The 19,448-nt window shown below is 39.2% G+C and overlaps 1 protein-coding gene across 1 annotated transcript in view; it reads right to left on the bottom strand.

Moving 5' to 3' along the window:
• otofa (otoferlin a) overlaps positions 1 to 19,448 on the bottom strand; it is a gene marked incomplete at both ends in the record, with an annotated part of 65,481 nt that overhangs the window by 37,376 nt on the left and 8,657 nt on the right. Inside the window, 2 exons of the mRNA XM_079180494.1 lie at positions 428 to 527; positions 6,425 to 6,513. Of these exons, the coding sequence (XP_079036620.1) occupies positions 428 to 527; positions 6,425 to 6,513 (189 nt within the window). The remainder of the gene's footprint in view (positions 1 to 427; positions 528 to 6,424; positions 6,514 to 19,448) is intronic.

Genomic DNA, 19,448 nt, shown 5'->3' with positions numbered 1-19,448 from the left:
CTCAGATCCTTGATGATGAGCAGAACTTAAACGCCGACGTCTTTAGATTTATTTATCCATTTAATGTTCCCCTGATTGCTTGAAAATGCATTTTGTTGACTAATGACATTTCATTTCAATTCTACTATGCAATCAGAGTACAATTTTACTAATATAAACTGTTTGATTTCAGCATTTTAAAACTATTTTTGGACTATAATTTTACCTATTAAATATATTTTGTATCAGCTCTTCACTGAAGCTATACAATTACAACATTTAAAGTCCAAACCATATTTTTTATGGATGGCCCATATGCAAGTATTCTAGATTTCCACACATCTCATCCCAACATGTACATGGTGTTTTCTCCTCATTTTGGATGTCCTGGCAGCTGTAAACCTGCATTAACTGATTATTTGTTGGCCACCAATGCAACGACCTTTACCTTTATTGAAGTGTTGTTATCGTCGATGAGGGTGTCGGTCAGCTCTACGTGTCCCTCCTCAGCCACCTTCTGAAGTACCATACAGAAAGTCCCCACCAGTCTGCAGGGAAACACCAGAAGAGAGTCACACATCGTACAAATAAATCTGTGAGATCAATACAAGGCATTACATCAGTTCACGGTGTCCTTTGTTTAACCTCCGCTGCCCATCTGTTTCCCTAGCGTTATTTTCGTTATTGTTACTTCAGTTACACAATAAATACTGACAAATAGTACTTTTTTATTCACCAAAAGCATCGGGTCTCCACCACTCAGTGTCATAGTGTGCAGTTAAGTGTGTGTCAGTGATAGTCATGAACAGACTGCTGTGTGGTGGGTGGTGAGGGATATGTGATGTGACTGTCATTGAGAAAATGCCATACTGCTTTTGCCGTCAGCCTACTGCAGTATGTCAGTCCTCAAAGCATTTTAAAGAAAGTAGGTAGCAGCTCAATTAGACAAACACACACACACACATATATTGTCGATCAATCTTCCTTGTGAGAAGTGTGGTAAGACGTACTGAAGGTAAACATAACTTGTGTTTGATTAGAAGAAAACTCCACAGGTCGTCTGGAACACATATTTACTCTTCATTTAAAAACTCGCTGTAGTGTGGACATTTTTAATACCGTGCTTATATACTACTTATGCCACTGATAATCTAATCTGCTCTGTAGCTTTAGCTGCTTTCATCTTACTGGTTTGGTTTTGCTGCTCCGTACGGCTGCCTCCATACTGGGCTCAATGACCTGCCTGTATAAAACCATGGGCAGCTGCACCCAGCTCAGACCAACTGATTGTAAACTACCTCCCACACAAAGTTGCATTCCGTGCTATTTCCTTATAATATACAATAAGCACCATTAAGAACACATTTGAAAACGTTGGTGTGACAATTAGCACAATTGTTATTGTATCTAATTATCTTGATTTGTAAATGCCACCTATCTGGTGTCACATTTAAGTAAACGCTAAAACATATGCTGTATTCCAGAAGCTTCTACTTTGCGACTCAATTTTTCAAACATTTCAGACACCTATTTCTCAAAAGCTTTCAACACATTTCAGCTCCAGGCAGCAATTTATCAGCCAATTAATCTGATGCCCCCAAGGACAAGCAAATAACTGGATAAAGACTTGCAACACCATTCATTCACCCAGCACACTGAATGAAAATGTTATCCGTTGCTTCTATTTTATAAAGTTGCCATTTAATGACAAGAAGAAGAAGTTCTCTCTCCGTTTGCTTTCATTTAAAAGCTGAAGGCTACAGAGACCTTTAGATTTAAGTGCGTCACATTTTGCATTTAACTGTTAACGTTTTTTCTTCTAATTGGCATTAAAAGGAAACAATTTTACAAAATTAGATGACTATATTAACTAAATGTCTATCAATCAGCATTTTTTTTTCTTTGAGTAAAACCTCATGACTGAATTAATATTAATTAACATTTCTATGCTGCCAAAGAATCCGTCACAGGACATAACAGTGGGAAGAAACCTGGTACAGTCCCCATTCAGCTAGCCAATTAGAGCTGGTGAATAATTGAATGAGTTTCCCCCCAAAACTGTGTGTTGTCCGGAGAGCAATCAGCCACACACAAAAAGCATGCAGCGCAGCCTGTACTCAGCCATGTGTTATTGCTACTGTACTTTAATGGTCACTAGCTTACACACATACACATGGACTGAAAATCCAGCGGTGTTTTTAATTTCAATCTATAAGTGACAGACAGGATAATAAACTACTTGAATAAAATGGAGCAACAGGACAGTCATTGGAAATAGCAGACACACAATTACAAGGCTTGATGAGTCCACGGAGAGTAATAACATAAAACAAGAGCATACAATCAATAGCTTACCACTTGGCATGCTCACGCTCACACACACACACACACACACACACACACACACACACACACACACACACACACACACACACACACACACACACACACACACACACACACACACACACAGAAGAAATCTGCAGGGATGGCTGCTAATGATGTGAGATTCCAAACAGGGCATCGACAGTCAGATGAGAGTGAATGAGTACAGGAAACACAAACATAGAGTGTACACAAACACACCTCAATACATAAAACCATATTCCATATACCATATTATTAAATTTAGAACCAAAGAAAAATAACAAAGGCAGAAGTTAATTATCAGTGATCAAATAACAAGCACACCGTTTATCCCCTGCTATTATTCTACCTCTCTCCATACATAAACTGTACGGAAAGGATTTGTAATGCTCAATTGCTCTTGCGGCAACATTTTGTGGATTAATTTCTCCTCAAGACAATGTGTGTTTTTCTGGGATGCCCGTCTGCTCAGTGGCTAGCTGTGTTTGCCTAATCAGGATCCTGTGTGAGGTCATAAAGGTCATGAGTTGCATCCATTCTAAGAGCAGTGGTCTTCACAGCACTGCTCTGATAATTGAAATTTGTTGATTGGATGAAATTCCCACAAGAGCTTTCAGCTCCGTCTCAGGCGTTAGCTCCCTCGGTACAGCAGGCACCTTGCTGAACAAGCACTGTAAGTTTGAGTCGCTGTAAAGCCAGAGAACATATAACTTTCACATTTTCTCACGTGTTCTTGATATTCTTAAGCTGTCAGCAATTACACTGTCTTTTTCCTCCAGTGAATACAGATGCAGTGTCCAGAGATCTTGCCAGATCTGACATCCATTTTCTTCAGTAAATGTATTTTCTTGTCCATCTGCCTCTGTCTTTATCTCCATCTCTGTGCGCTCCTATATTATGTCCTTCCTCTGGAGTTGGTGGTGATGAATTGAACTCACAGTTGAAAGTGAGGCTACATTTGTCAGCAGTGCCTCAAAACTTAATAACGAGGTACATTTAGAATTCCACAATTTGACTTCACTTTGAATCTCAGTTATGAAAAAAAAGAAGATAAAAAAACGTGTGCTTCCCTTACGGCGTTGGCAGAGGCTTTCTCTGTGAAGGTGCATGACTGCCAGGCTTACCACTGAATCACTCCATGCTCAACTCTCCAGGCTTGACGTGACTCAAGAGAGTTTGTTAGGATATTCATGTTTTTTTTTCTGCAGTCAACGTTTTCTGTGAAGAGGAGTAGAAACGTCTGCACCTCTGAGCAACATCACTGAAAATACTAACCCAGTATGATACTCATTCCTACCCCCAGACAGTGGTGCTCAATATGTCCAGCAATTGGTCGGTCATTTCCTTTTCGCAATTGTAGCGTGTGTACAAGTGCTGAATAATTGAACTTAGCAGGGCCTATCATGTTCTGGCTCACCTTTTTAGCACTTCAAAGGGTGCATTCATTATTGATCGAGGTTTTGCAAACAATTTACTTTCATCTGCTTTATAATTCAGAGCTCCCTTCCCTTTCAATTTGTACAATTTTTCTTTATGTGCCTCAAGGTTCTCCTGAAAATTGAGGCGTGACAATGAGAAAGTCTCTGGTAATAAAATGTCAATAAGTCTAACATATTCACTCTCAAAACAAAACAAGAAAGTAGTTCAAAAGTGTTGCCATTTCCCATGTTTTTCAAAGGAGAATACAGCGCTTGTACAACACCAGAATAAAAATTTCAAAGATAAAAAAACTGATTGAAATTGTTGATGAGGTGCATCAGGTTGAAGTCCTTGAATATACAATCATATAAGTGCTCAGACTCACACCCAGTGTACTCCACAGCATGCAGAATATAAAAGCATATCTATCTGCCACAGGGGAGAACCGATCATAAAACATGGTCTATATGCCTCGACAGCACAGAGACCATCCCGCATCATGGCTTTCTCTATTTGTTGTGGTAATAAGATCGCAAGTACGGTCGCAGAGTGTGACAAACTGGCCTTACAGTGTGTTGGTGCAGGCAGTGATGAAGCAGATCAGTTACCCTGGTAATGATGCTGCGTGTGGACATAAGGAGCAGGTGTGAGAACAACACAAGCTATGACTCATCTTGAATTATTTACCCACTTCAATGAGTGCCAGGTGTGTGTGTGTGTGTGGGTAAGGGTCTTTGAATGCAACTTTACTTGTTTGTGTGCACACGTTTGTTTTAGCATATATTGTGCTTGTGCACTTGCATGTGCATTGAGATTGTGCTGTTATCAAGCAGTGAGAGCATGTCAAATGCCAGCAAAAAAAGTAAAACTTTTCTTTTTTTTGTGCTTATTTTCTCTCTGGAATGAGAGAAACGAGAATGTCGAATGTCATACGTTTTGCAGGTGTTTGGTCATAAATACAAGCATTGGACAGATTGATATTTTGAACTGAAGAAAGATAAAGGACATGAATGCATGTAGACAATTCCATGACAATCCATCCAATAGTCGTCGAGATATTTCACTAATGACCCCAAACGTGAACCTCATGGTGGCGCTGGCCAAATTTGGCAGGATTTATCCCCTTGGGACCACGTATATCTTTGCAAAAATATTTGGCCAATCCATCTATTACAGACATTTCACAGGATAAGTGAAAACTTTGACCTGATGGTGGCGTTGATAAAAGAATGAGGATATTGACAGAGTCATTACGATAAACCTACCGAGGACCTGAATGTTCGCACAAAATGATAAGATAGTCAATCTAATAGTTGTTGAGGTTTGGACAAAGTGCTGGACTGACGGACAGACCGACCCACATTTCCATCCTGAGAGCCACGCTAGCTTTAACAGAAAATGTGCTAATATGAACACAATGAAGAATAATGAAGAGAAATGGCAATTCAGTCTGATTATCAGGCTACTTGAGTTGAAGATGTTGAGCTATCCTTTACTTTCTGACCCTCTTTGAATTGTTATGTGTGGCTGTCCTGTTTCTGTTTTCCTCTTCCACACAATGGTACCAGAAAGAAATGGTGGTTACAGTTAAGAGTTAACATGTTTCTTTTAGCTCTAAGAAACATGTGACGCACATTGATAAATGTGTCTCCACCTACAGTAGACACATTCCCACACAACTACATTCATACATGGCTGACAAGATAAGGCCATACAGATAAAATACAAAGGTCGTGGTACACACAGAGAGTACACATCCACCCACAAACACGCAGAGACAACCATGGGAAGTTTTAATGACTGTGTGGGCGACATAATGTGTCCTCAGTCTGGACACATCAACCAGTGAGCCAGTTAGTTAGATGCAGCAGCTGTAATGATCTGATTGGATTTGTTACGGACACAAGATATGGCCAGACTTCCTGGCACAACCAGCCCACGTCTTATCAGATCTGGAAACACCAGAGAAAAACACACTACAGGGGAAACTAAGATGTAGAAAAACAAGAAATAAAAGAAGATGAGGAGGAGCAAAAGGGGAATTAGCCAGTTTCAACCATCGACTCGGCACAAATGATTTCTTTAATTGGAGTGCTTTGCAGATGCTTAAGGTTTGAGTATCATTGCATTGCTCAAGCGCCCTTTGGTCGTTAATTTAACAACTGTAAATAACTGAATAACTGGAATACTTTCTCCTCAGCTTTGGATTTTTTTGTAAAATCAGACAAACAATGACAGCAAAATGTGTCTGAATTGCAAATATTTCATTAACCAGTATTATATCAAAAACACACTTTGAATAATACCAACATAAAACGAACTCGACAATTTGCACTAAAACACCCTGTGTGTTTTTGTGAGTGTAAAGTGACAAATAGGCCCATTACTGAAGATCTAATAGTTTCATTCCCTCCTGACGTGAAACTCATTCATGGCCAGCTCTGTGGTTTGCAGTCTGTTACACACACAATTGAGTCAATTTAGAACAAGCTCTCTGGGAATACGAGCTCATTCTCCTTCATCCTAAAAACACGCACCGTGTGTCGGTCTGAGTTGGTCACAGGCTGTGACAGGAGGAAAGAAAGGGCACTGGGGCCACAAACAGTTTACTTTGAAATGCTGTTTTAAGGACCAGTTGTGGGCAGCAGTGCAACCTTACCTGTTGGAAAAGACTTTGCTGTAATTGCACACTTGGATCTCCAGCATCTCGTTTCCATCCAGCCTGCTGGCAATGGGCCACCGAAATATCTGGGAAAGAAAAGATAGACCATGAATCAATTTTTGTTTTTATTCAAAGTCTTTTTTTATCCAACCAACAGTGAATCACCCAAAGATAATCCATTTACAAAGATATATAACAGAGAAAAGCAAAAACAATCACATTTGAGAGGCTGGAACCAGAAGAAGTTGGACATTTTTCCTTTATGATTAATCATAAACAAAACATTATGCATCCTGTTTTTAGTTGTCAGTTAATACAAAGTAATTGTGTCTCAGCCGGTGACCATAGTCAGGCTGCGCAATCTAACCTAATGTACTATAAAGTTCACAATATTTACCATCTGCCATTTGCAAATTGTCCAAGTGTCCAAATTCTTCCAAATTAATATATTTAGCCATCAATGGAACCAACAAAGTCCATGGCATTTAAGCTACTTTCTGCTTACAATTCTGCAATGCAATGCTGCATATTTTAAAGATGAGAATAACTGTTGTTCTACTTTACACCATTTAGCGGTCATGATGCAAAATGATGCTGATTAGTAAGTGTCTGAAATCTCCAACTACCGCTCACTATGGCGTATACACTATGGAGTCTGTCCCTTAACCTTCTTTGAATCATTTTATTATTTTTGATTAATCCATCTCAAAAAGCCATTTTAAAAGTTAAAGCTCCTCAAGTTTAAGTTTAAAGTTAATACTGGATCACATTAAAATGTAGAGTTTAAGATTTTGGTGCAACAGAATTAAATTCAATTTAGGTTCAGAGAAAAACTGACCTTTAAAGAGAGGCTTGCATTTAACCTTTCAGAATTTAAGATAGTTCTAAAGTTTGGTGCAACATGATATTGAGTCAAACCATGATTAAATGAGGTTTAAAAGTTAGAACCTTGTTGGTGCAAGTCGATCAGAGTCCACAAACAAAAGGTCTCGTGTTCTTTATGTCAGCATACACATGTTCCTCTGAGGTGTCCTTGAGATTAAAATAATCCCTTCCAGCAACAGAGGAGCTCTTCTTGAGGGACTAAAATGTTTTATTTATCACCATAAACGTCTCCAGGCTCTATAGCACGGACTGAGAATATTGATTAGCTTTTTAGCTATAAAGGTAATAAAGGAAAGAAAGAAAAAGCAACCAACAAACACAACTGTGTGCTAATGAATGTCTTGACTATGTCTTGGAAATCCTTGAGAAAAAGCCCAGGTTGTGAGACAAACAGCTTTGAAGGATAACCCTTCTTTGGCATTTTCATATAAATTAGAGTCAGAAATTAGCGTTTAAATAGATTTCAGGTGGCTAATTTCAAGCATCTTTAGATGACTTTGTTTCAAATTCTTTTCAGCACAAATCTCTAATGTATTTGCTAATGGGCTTTGTCAGGCAGATCGGACACTCAGGATGGTACTTTCCTTGTTTTTTCACACCAGTAAGCACACAGTACATCTCTCTTCAAGATCAGCTATAGAAACAAGTCATTTATAATTCAAAACAAGTACCGTCTTCATAAAGGGTGAAACGCAACACTCAAAGCCTAAAATCTTCAAGTTGAATTAAAGTTTTTTATACTTCTCCTATTAACTTTAAAATGGATCCTGTGGGATTAAATGACTGTGATATAACTCGGTACCTGCCTCACTCACCCAAGCTTTGTGAGTGAATTGTAAATCTAATTTAGCCCAACTGTTCCCGTGAGTGTCATTGAAACTGTATTATCTAATAATGTCATCAACTTTGTCTGCATCATCAGCAGAAACAAACTGCATATTAATGGTGTGGTGGATATTAAAACGACACAAATCACGTATGCTTCTGTGAAAATAAATAATAAATAAAAAATACAAAATGATGTTTTAAAATAAGTGAAAGGTCAAATATGAAATGTATAATCAGAACCTGTTGACATTAGTATGGCAGAAATATTATATCATAAATATCTAAGTGACATTGTTTTCTACTGTACTGTTTTGTTGTCTGTCTGTACTCAATTTTACTTTTATCCCAAACAGTTTCAGAACAATTTATATACTAAATGACAATTTCAATATTTCTGGAAATGGTCCACAGTTAAAGAAAATTAAAACACACATAAACAACCCTCTTAGATGTCTAATTAAAGCTAAAATGATCATGGAAATATATTCAGGACTCCCTTCAGGTTTGTTGGTACTTGCTTTACATTGACAGACAGAATAGTTCATGCACCATGAATCAGTTTAATTAAGATAGACACTTTAAAAGGACTTCCCTTGGGCTATAATTTGGCTATAGAAAATTCTGAAATATCAAGTAATCTATGAGAAACGGATGTGATAGTTGTCTTAAAAGCATCGAAGTGCCACTACAGGCATTAACATGCACAGCAGTGCAGTTTGCCATCTCTCATGGGTTGATTAACTCTGACAAGGTAGCAAAATGAAGTACAGAACAACAACATTTATTAATAAGGTGAGAGACTAGATGAATTACTTTGTTGCATCACCCCAGAGCCTTCTTATCTGTACTTTAGTATCTTGAATAAGAGGCTGTACGGGCAGGAGGGTTGCACAGGTGATTTAAAACTCATTCACCCCCTGCTGATGTTGGCTTCTCATTCAGGAGAACACTGCGTGCTATCAGGCCAGCGATCCATCAGGATTGTCCCATTACCGAATCCTGGGGTTCCCACCTGCTACCGGTGGACCTGCCTTCAAGGATCTGTGGACTTGTGTGTTTGCATGTGCGCGCCGCATTGAACCGTAACTCTGAGCTCTCCGCCCTGAGGCCCTGCAGTCTCTGTTCTCTCTTCTCAAGCTTAAGCCAGGCATGACCAGTGCTCCTGCCTCTTTCTTAGCTGCATGTCACTGGCAACATTCCGCCTGCAAACACCATCAGAGTGATGGTGGTTTGCTACGATTATGGCTAACACAGCCGTGCCACATCTCATTTACATCTAAATCTCCTCCGATGTGTTTGAATAGTCGAGAGAGGGAAGAGAATGAGGCCTCAGCATGGTTTTAATGCACGGATGACAGCTCACACTGCTAATGGAGCAAATGATGCCTAATATACATACCAGAGGATAACTCACACTGTAGCTAAAATTATATATACAAACACGACTGCAAACGTTGCTATGTTTTCTTTATCCAACACCAGTGACTCAGGGAAGCCACATTAATTTCCCCAGAGTAAGAAAACTACTCACTTTAATCATCTCTGTGGTACATTTATGTGTTGCTGCAGGTACACAATTCCACTTTACTACATGCACAAACACAGACGCACAAACGTTAAGCTTTGCTTGTCTTCATTCTCTGCTGTACAAGACTGCTTATCTCTGAAATAACACATGCAGGATTCCACAACTTGAAGAAGTAAGTCGTTTATGTTGCCTAATGCCTTCACAGCCACCATGACGGACCAGAGTGCTTAGACTGGTTTAAATACCCTCACAGTGCACACGAATAAAATGACAGCAGAGAATCCATTAAGGTGAGAAAGTGGAAAGGTTTAGCTGTGCACAGGTTTTAAACAATCAAATGGAATTTGGCTGCAGTGTTACAAAAATCAAAATACAACACTCAATATTGACTACTGCATTTTTTAAAAGATGCAATTTTTCTCAGAAGAAAGCAATTTCAGATAGTGCTACGCAACATTAAGCTGCAAAATATACACATTTGTCAAGCTAAGAAGTTCTCCAATACGCTTGTTTTTCCTTGCTTTCTGAAATAGAGTTATCTAAAAGCCAAGTTTAAAGATTTAAAAAGGACTATTTTCCCAGGTAGAAAGCACAGCCAGCCAAAATATTCTTTCCTCAGCTCTATTTAATTATTTAGGTACAATATACATGAATAGTTTAGCCAAATGTCTAATTTCAACCTGCTGAGCACATTGTAATGCTATTTCAGCCTGCAGGCAAAGGGATGAAACACACCGAATTAAATGTATGGACCGTCATTTGATTCAGTGTCGCTACGGTACCCCCAAAAAACTTTATGGGACAGCTACAGTCAGCTGACAATCGTGGACATACAAATACATAAGACCAAAAGGCTACTCGTGAAAAATTAACTTTGATAAAGATCCCAGAGATGGTAACCCATCTTTAAAAGTGGTACAACCTTAATGCTGTATTTACATGGATCCAGGCAGACGGACAAACACCTTCTGGACGGTAACGGAAAAACAAACGTGACAAATGACGATATGTTTGCTATGATGATGGAAATAAGTTTATTGAATACAACTATTTTGTGTCTAATATATAATTTAATTAGTTCAGTAATGCATTTAGCTATACAATGCAGCTCTCCTTAATATTTTATTGCAAAATTAAACAATTTTCTCCTTTTGTGAGGAAGTTACATAACCTCGAGTTGTAAATTCTCTTGCGGAGGACGGCAAAAAAGTATAATTTAATATTTTAACTTTGGACGGCAATGTCATTTACTGTTACCCATGTTGGACTCACCTAATTTTACCGTCCTGTTGTCGTCCAGTAAAACGAGATCTGGTTTGCCGTCTGTTGTCTGCCTGATTCCATGTGAATGGAGCATTAGGCTACAGGAAATAGTGTTTATAGCTGATGAAGCATGTTATATCAGAATGGTACAAATGTAACAAAGTCAGTAGTTGCAAAAACTATTTAGAGACTTTATTCCATTTCTTGTGTCTTATATAAATTAAATGTTTATGAGATAAAAACCGCGTGTTCTTATTCATAATGAAAAGCTATGATAAACATGTCTACACAGACATTCATACTCATATACTCGCCAGTAGGAAATCTATTATTTCATCCACCTGCGGCCAGTGAACTGGCCCACTCTCTCTCGCTAAGCACCCAACCTCAATCTAAGCAGAGGTCGAACCATCAACAATATGTGAAAACACCAGTGAAAGTGTGCAGGGCTTTCTATAAAAAAACTAAAATATGGGTTTCACTGTGTTGTTGTTCTGTTTTGTACAGTGTGTAGCTCTGCACAGATCAGACTTGAAGCTGTCAAGTGGTCACTGTGCCTCGAACACTGACTGACGTAAAACCGCTGCAATGCGCCTACTCTGAAATTCAATCAGACTTCATAAAAATGTATCACAGATTATGTGGCTATAGAAATCTGCAACAGTAATCCGAAATAAATATAAGATTCTCCTCTCCAGTACTGAAGCCTGTCTGAATACCACACATTACTATTCCAAGCTCACCCCCTCCAACCCTCTCTACTGTACACAAAGCCTAATTGGCGGCGTGAGGCCGAACATTCAAAGTGACAGGTATGATCTCACAAACCAGAAGCCTCGAGGCCACAGTGGCCAATAAGAGGGGCTAAATGCTCAACTGAAGAGCAGCTATTACTGCTGTGATCCCACGCTGGAGCACTGACCACGCCGTCCTCAGTTGCCCCGGCGCATCATATCTCATGACTGTTGCCATGGACACGGAGGATTAAAACACCTCTATGCTTAATTATGAACAATATGCTCCATCTTTCATATTCACTCACAGCAAGGGAGAAATATGTTATATTTACAGGAGCATTCTTTATGCAGCAGTCGTTGTGTTGAGTTTACAGGCTTGTTGTGATCTTTTCTGGTGGTGCAGTCTTCTGCACTTTGATTGTGCAGGCTTAGATGTTTACTTAAAGGATAAAAAAGATACGGATAGACTGAAGAAAGAGGCCATATAAGCCCCGTTTTCATTACATCTTGGCTTTACCAGCACACTGAAAAATGCTATGTAATATTTAGGATGGTGAGAAAAGGGTTTCTGGGTTTTCTCTGAATTTGCTGAACAAGATGATAAAAGATAGAGTCCATCTCTGCAACAGTAAATTATTCATTGCTGAAACTTCACTCGCCTACATACAGTAACCTATCTTTATTCTGCTTCTTTAAATCACATTTTCTCTCGTTTTTTGACCAATGTGAGTTTGGCTTTAACTACCTAGCAGTTTTGTTGTGAAACCCTTAAGCCACTCATTTTGTTGTTAATCTTCTAAAAAAATCCTGCTTCAGAACATTTAATGACACTGAGCTCAAATATTTGAAACTGCACCACTTTTTCCTATTCTTCCTTTCTTTTAACATACTGAGAATATACAGAGGAGGGGTACTGTGTCCATCTTACTCTGTTCTTACACTCATAGCTCTACCGGGTGTCTGAAGTCCGTGTCGTACTGGAGAGCGATTAATGCTTTTGTTCGTTTACAGTTTCTGTGTGGACTTCACAATAGTTGTGCAGAACACAACAAGCATTATTAAAAAAAGGAAAGTCCTCCGTTTTCTGTCCATTTCCCTCCTCAAAACCGCAAACCGTGGCTTCAGACGTCTGCTCCATATGGCCGATAATGCTGCTTGACACACCGCTCGCTGATCACCCTAATAACAGCTGCTTCCTCCGCATGTCAGCAGTAGCAGAATTATAAAATGCTGAATTTAACTGCACAACAGCTGCGAGTATAGACAACAAGGTCAGCAACGGTGTAATGAGTTATCCATGTTGAATTAAGTACTGGTAGTCGATCAGTAATCAAGGCTGTTTCTGTTGTTTCTGTTCTTCCGGAAAAAGGTCATGATGGGGCATGATGAAACTGGGAAAGACACGACATGACTGCTAAGACTCAATCAAGTAGAGATGTCTTCAAAAACAAATTGTATTTTTTACTCCATAGATTTAAATTTTACAATCAAAACATATGATCAATTCATAAAACAGGATGCATTGTTACAGATTAAACTGCCCAATAGAACTATACTGACATCACTTAAAATGAGCATCACTTTGACCCAGTTACAACATTAAAATGCTTCTTATTGTGATCGTTTTTTGTCACTGTAGTCGTTTTTTTTGTGTCTCATTCTCCAGAGCCTTTTATTCTCCGAGCCAAGGGTGTTAAAAGTATTTTATGAACAGCACCAGTTTATAAGATTCAGGTCTGTTCCAGGGAGGGGATTTCCCATCTCTAAGCATACTGAATAAATTATAGTCCAAGCAGAATATTTACTTTTCCCGTTTAGAGTTGAAGGGTGGCTGAAAACTGAAATTTGTGCAACAAAAATTAGCACATTAGAATTTACAGTAGACATACTTGCTGTATAGAAATTAATTCATTGACGCATTAGTGTTGTGGATTAAGGATATATTTTTTAGTATTGTAGTATTGCCAGTTTTACTTGAGTAAAGGATCTATTCCACCATTGCAACACATAAACTAGATGTGTATGTATGTCATCAAACAGCATCTCTAATAAGATGGGTCTGCTGAGAAACTCTATCTTATTCAGTTCACTGACATCGCTGCATGCCCACCACCACACCAACCCAGTCTCAATTTATTTTTCCCAATTGGACTGTCCATCCGTGTTTTCATTTCCACCCCCGCTCTGTTTCCTCGGATGTCAGCTCATCGAGGCTACATGCAGCAATGTTTCTGAAGTCATCTCAGTCTCATTTACAATATGTGTCAAATTAAATGCCATGGGTGCAGACATATTGACATTAATCCAGTCAGAAACTGTCATTCACCCAGAAAGCAATTTATCAATGACTGGAGCAGCTCCAAGCCCTGTTTTCCACGTTATTAATCCTTACTGCATTGGTGCTATGCAAGATCAACCGTTGACAACAGTTTGATACGAACAATTACGAAACAGTATGAAATTATCATGTCAAGATTAAAGTGACAAATATTATTTGCATTTAAGTAATTGCACCCAGCAAGGACTCGAGGACTCTTGATAAGGAGTCAACCCACGTTGCAGAATAGCTGGTCCACCTTAAATGAAACTGAAGGCTAAATTAACCGTTAAATTCAAGGTTTACTCCTTTCACTTTGATCAGCCTCTCTCTCGCGGTCTCTCTGAAATGGTAATACTAACTATCAGGAATTTTACCATAGCTTATCATGAAACCGTTACATCCCTACTGAATGTTTGGGAAACCACTGCTACATATAGTTTAATCCATTAAAAAGTGGGTTTTACTTTTTTTTATAAAAGCAGGGTAGCAGTTAAACCAAATGGTAGATATCTCAATATGGAATTAACTCTTTTTCCTCTCTTGAAATTGAGAAACAGTGCGGGAATAAGAGTTTGTATCCAGGTAATTAAATGAAATCCCATTTGGTTGCAAGCTGGACTCTAAAATACAACAGCAATTAGCTCACCAGTTTCTGCTGTGAAAAACCAGATGGTGAAGAGATAAAGAACAACACATTTGTCCAGTAAGCTGCTTCACAACTCCTTGAATAGACAGTGTTGTGCTGGGTGATAGCACTCATCCCTCAATTAAAAACGTTTCTGCTAAATGGTAAATGTAAATGTTTTGTACTTGTATAGCATTTTTCTAGTCATATTTCACCCATTCACACCCATTCGTACACATGCAAGGTGCCACCTGCCCATCAGGACTAACATTCATACTACACACAAACCGTAGGCACGAACCCTTTCATTGAAGGACGACCCTGCTCTATACTAAGCCACAGTCGCCCCCGCTGAGGTGGATGCTTTTCCTCCAACTACATAACCTCTTCCTTCTGTTTATTCTGTGCCTATTTTTCCAACTTTGCAAAGTTACAAATGGCTAAACAATAGCCAAAGCTGGGGGAGAATTTATTGTATTTATTAATTAAAAAGCAAGTATTTAAGGAGGACAAGAAAATCTGTGAACACGATGATAACAGTTATTGTTAGAGCTGAGCTGCGCCGACACAAAGCTTTAAACAATCATAAGCTATTCACAGTAATATAGCACTACCCTCTTATAGATATACAGTGCAGTGCCCCCGAGGCTTACAGCTATTCACCTTATTCTTTGACTTCATTTTGTAATATTACTTCTGTTTTAGAGTGTAAGTGTGATTACTTTGATTAGCATCGCCACCTTTATCATCCTTTACTTGCCAAAAAAATCTGATTTTTAACCTTTCAAAAAATCTGTTAAGTTTTAATAACTTTTCAGACAAGAAATGAACCACATACATTCCCAATATGTTGTCAGTTTATCCAAATAACAGCTATTTGGAAATTTACATCAACGTTTTTGGAGCTGTGAGGAGCCGGTGGCTGTGCGATACTGTCCGAAAAATTCAATTTGCAGATATTAGCATGCTTACATGCTAAACCAAGGTGGGGAGCATGGTAGACATTCTACCTGGTAAACATCAACATGTTAGCAAAAAACTTCACAAAGCAAAAAACACCGACTTAACAAGAAATCTGTTAATCAACTTTTGAATTTGAGATATTCCAGTTTTGGGTGTATTTTGTTTTTATAATACCAGATCATATTTCATAGTTTTGGGAACTTTTACAGTAAGTGGATTGCTTTGTGTACTTGTGTGTGTTTGGCACTGTCACTCTTCAGAGAGACTCATTAAGGCAGAGGAGTTACAAGCTGATGCACATGGGCACACACAGAAACAGCAAAAGCGAGCTTATATATTTATCTTCTCCTAAGGGCTCACACAACAAAGTAAAAATACAACATTCCCTACAGAAATGATGTTTTTGTTAACACTGTGTGCATATCAGCACACTTGTTTAATTCTTCTGTTTTGTCATTCTAAATCCACAACACTGATATATGTAAATCAGCCTAAAAACAAAAAAGTCATTAGAATAGTTTACATACAGTAAGTACAGCAGCTGTAGGTTCTACTGTGCTCATTTTGGTTCCTCATATTTCAGTTTTCAGCTTCCCCCAAACTCTAAGCGGGCAAAGAAAATATTCTGATCACGTCATCATTTATTCAGTATATGCAGAGATGGGAAATCACCTCCCTCGAGCAGCCCTGAATCTTAAAAACTGGTGAAGTTCATAAACTGTTTTTAGCACCAGCAATATTCCAGCTTGTGTCTTGTCCGGAGGCAACTTCTACTCCTCTTCTTCTTAATTGTGGTCAAGTGGTCGGAGTATCAGTAAAGTGGTAAATAAAGTATCAGATGAAATATGACCTCCAGAGGTGGATCGCCCTAATGCATGAAGTTATGTTCTTTTATTCTCCAGTGGCTCGCTGGATGTGAATCCTGTACTGCTGGGTGTAATCTATATTAGTTTAAAAACCTAACCCCGATGGTGGTATGTTCTCATATAACAGACACGCCTTCCTTGAGCCCACTAACTTCCCAAACCTGATTACAGAGGCAGTCGGGGAAGTTTAGGGGAAGTGACCTCGCTGTGGTCTCTTCCTACTCTCTTTGGTCTGCCGCAGCACGCCCCGGAGTTCAGAGTCCTGATCAAACTAATGAGGCGTTCAGTGGTGAAGTACTGCAACAGCATTAACAGTGACACAGCGAATAGTAAAACAGCAACCCTGTCCCCTATAAATAGTTTTTACACTACTAACCTAAAGGGTTACGGTTAGGTCAGTTCAGTCAGTCAGGCAATGTGTCTGTGTGCAAGTCATACGAAGTGTGTTTGGGGTGGGTGGTTGGTACACATACCACAGGTTTCTGGCGCTCTAGGCGAGGGTTCAAATCCTGAGTCCCTTATGTGGTTACATCTAGGCAACAGAAGCACTTTGTCTAAGATTAGCGGACGATCCAGGTTCAGTTACATGTTAATAAAGTACCAACCCCCTGCTTCAAGTAGCTGTTGATGTTGATATTAAACATTAACCATGAAAAGATGGAATCAATGCTTTAGATGCTATGAGGGAATACTGTGGGTAATGTAGGTTTTGACTGGAAGAAGAATGTGGACTATAAAAGACAGTATCTCTGGTTCTGCTAGGTTTTAGAAAAGAAAAAATGAATTTCGGAGATGAATAGTAAGTAGTAAATTTACAGGAAAAGAACTTGGACATTTTTTTGGCAAGAATATATGGCCCACTTTAATCATCAGCCCACCTGAGGGTTCAGTTGTCACTTACTTCAGGGCTAACCTCTTTCATTTTAATCGACAGTTGGCAAAGAAGACACAGGAACTTGGCTTGGGTCTTGAAAATGTGTTATTCACTGACAAATAGCATATACACACCCCGAATTGCTACTCATACTCATATAGCAATCTTAAGCATTTATCTGATAACCTGAATGGCAAAATAAAATGTACAAAAGCATAACGTACAATAAATACCATTGTCTTTTATTATGTATATGTTCATAAAATAACACACAAAAAAAAGCGAACGTATCTTTCAGGACCTAAGCCGTGCTCAGAGGTCATCCTGGCGTTACCACCATTTCTTTTTCCTCAAGTGTTTTCTCGGAAACTTGAATTTTTAACCTTGGAAATTCTGTGTTTTTTCTCGGATAATTAATTAAAAGATGAATGTTTAAATAGTGTTCATACAATGTTTCTTTCCACAGCCCCAATATCCACATCCACCCTCCTGAAATCATGACAGTCTCACTAGAGCTTTACTGCATATTTAAGAGAAAATGTCTGTGTTTGTTTATATATACACCTCACATGCTGTAACAGACAAATTACAATACATATGAGCACACTCTGTGAGTTTCATGAGCTCAGCACTTAACGAAATCACTCAACCTCATGCTCAGAGAGGTGTGTTCACTGGTTCCCTTGTAGTGAGTAAACCGCTGAGACATTCTCCATTTTTTACTGTATTTTTCTGTATGGTTAATGGTTTAATAACTCTTAACTTTAATAAAATCATTATCTACCTCAATGTTTATACTTTTTTAACAATTTCTTTGACAATGTTATGGAAGTAATGCTACATTGTTGCAGTACTCCTTCAATGATTCCTCATTACAGCGATAAATAATGTAATCTGGGCGGCTCCCAAGTTGCAAACATAATTTGCAGGAGACAGGGCTAAAAATAGTAAGTATAGAATGGCCTGAAAAATCCTAAATTCAGCATTACGTAATCCCAAGTTTGTCATTAAAAAGTCAGACTGTGCACTTAGCACACTGTAGGAATGTAGCAGCTTCGGGCCAGAGGAGAGGGAATATTCCTGCACTCATTATGTTTGCATGCTTCAAATCTCTTGACATCTTGTCTGAAAACCAAACAACCACATTCCTGATCAAATTCATCCAGACACATTGCCATAGACACACACACATGTACAGTAGCTATATCTACAGGCCCATCGAATGTACCCTGTGATCACACACAGCACTTGCAAGGCTTTCTGTTCTTTGCTCCAGTTATGTCTAACTAGTGAGGGGGAAGTCCTGGTGCACTGCAGCTAAAAGCCAAGTCCCACCATGGTATAAATAATGAATACAGAATACCCATCCAGTCTATCTGCAAACTAGTTCAAAGGCATCCTGCTAGTCCATGCATGAAGCAACAAGACACACAACTCTATGCTAATGGTCCTCAACTTTGGGGGCTGGACAGAGCTTACTGAGCCATGCAAATGTCCCAGTGCTGAGGATGAAGATGTCAGATGAGGAGGGTGTGATGAGGAGTTGCTCAAGAGTTTGTGGGGTGGGGGTTGGTGGTGGCTAAGAAAACAGTACATGAATGCTCAGGCACCAGCAGCATGTAACCCCCCCCCCCCCCCCCCCCCCCCCCCCCCGCACGCTCTCTCTCACTCACACACACACACACACACACACACACACAAATCCGACACGGGAACTACTGGAAGCACAAGTCGTCCCAAGGGAAGCCTGGCAGTTTCATTGATGCTGAGTGATGCTAACGACCTCGCCAGCACAACAGGACCGAGACGAGAGCATCGGGTGATGCGAATCACAAGAGATCACACATCAGTGCCAGCCACTCGGTCCTGTAACAGTTACTCTAATCAGGCCACAAGAATAATATAATGCACCTGTATAGATATTTCTGACACCTTTCTCACTTTTGCTTACTTGTGTCTCTTAAATTTTCACCATGCTACAAAAACTAAAATATTTCTGCAGTGACCGTGAAATAAAATATGTAGGCTATGTATGTGTTTATGCAAGTTACTAAAAATGTGTACTCATTAAGCCTTTTTCCTGATTAGACTGAAAACAACAAAACAAAAGCCCTTGTTATCAGCAAAGGAAG

The sequence above is a fragment of the Pholis gunnellus genome (assembly GCF_910591455.1).
Source record: "Pholis gunnellus genome assembly, chromosome: 19".
Taxonomy (NCBI): Eukaryota; Metazoa; Chordata; class Actinopteri; order Perciformes; family Pholidae; genus Pholis; species Pholis gunnellus.
This window is presented reverse-complemented; position numbering and strand designations above follow the sequence as displayed.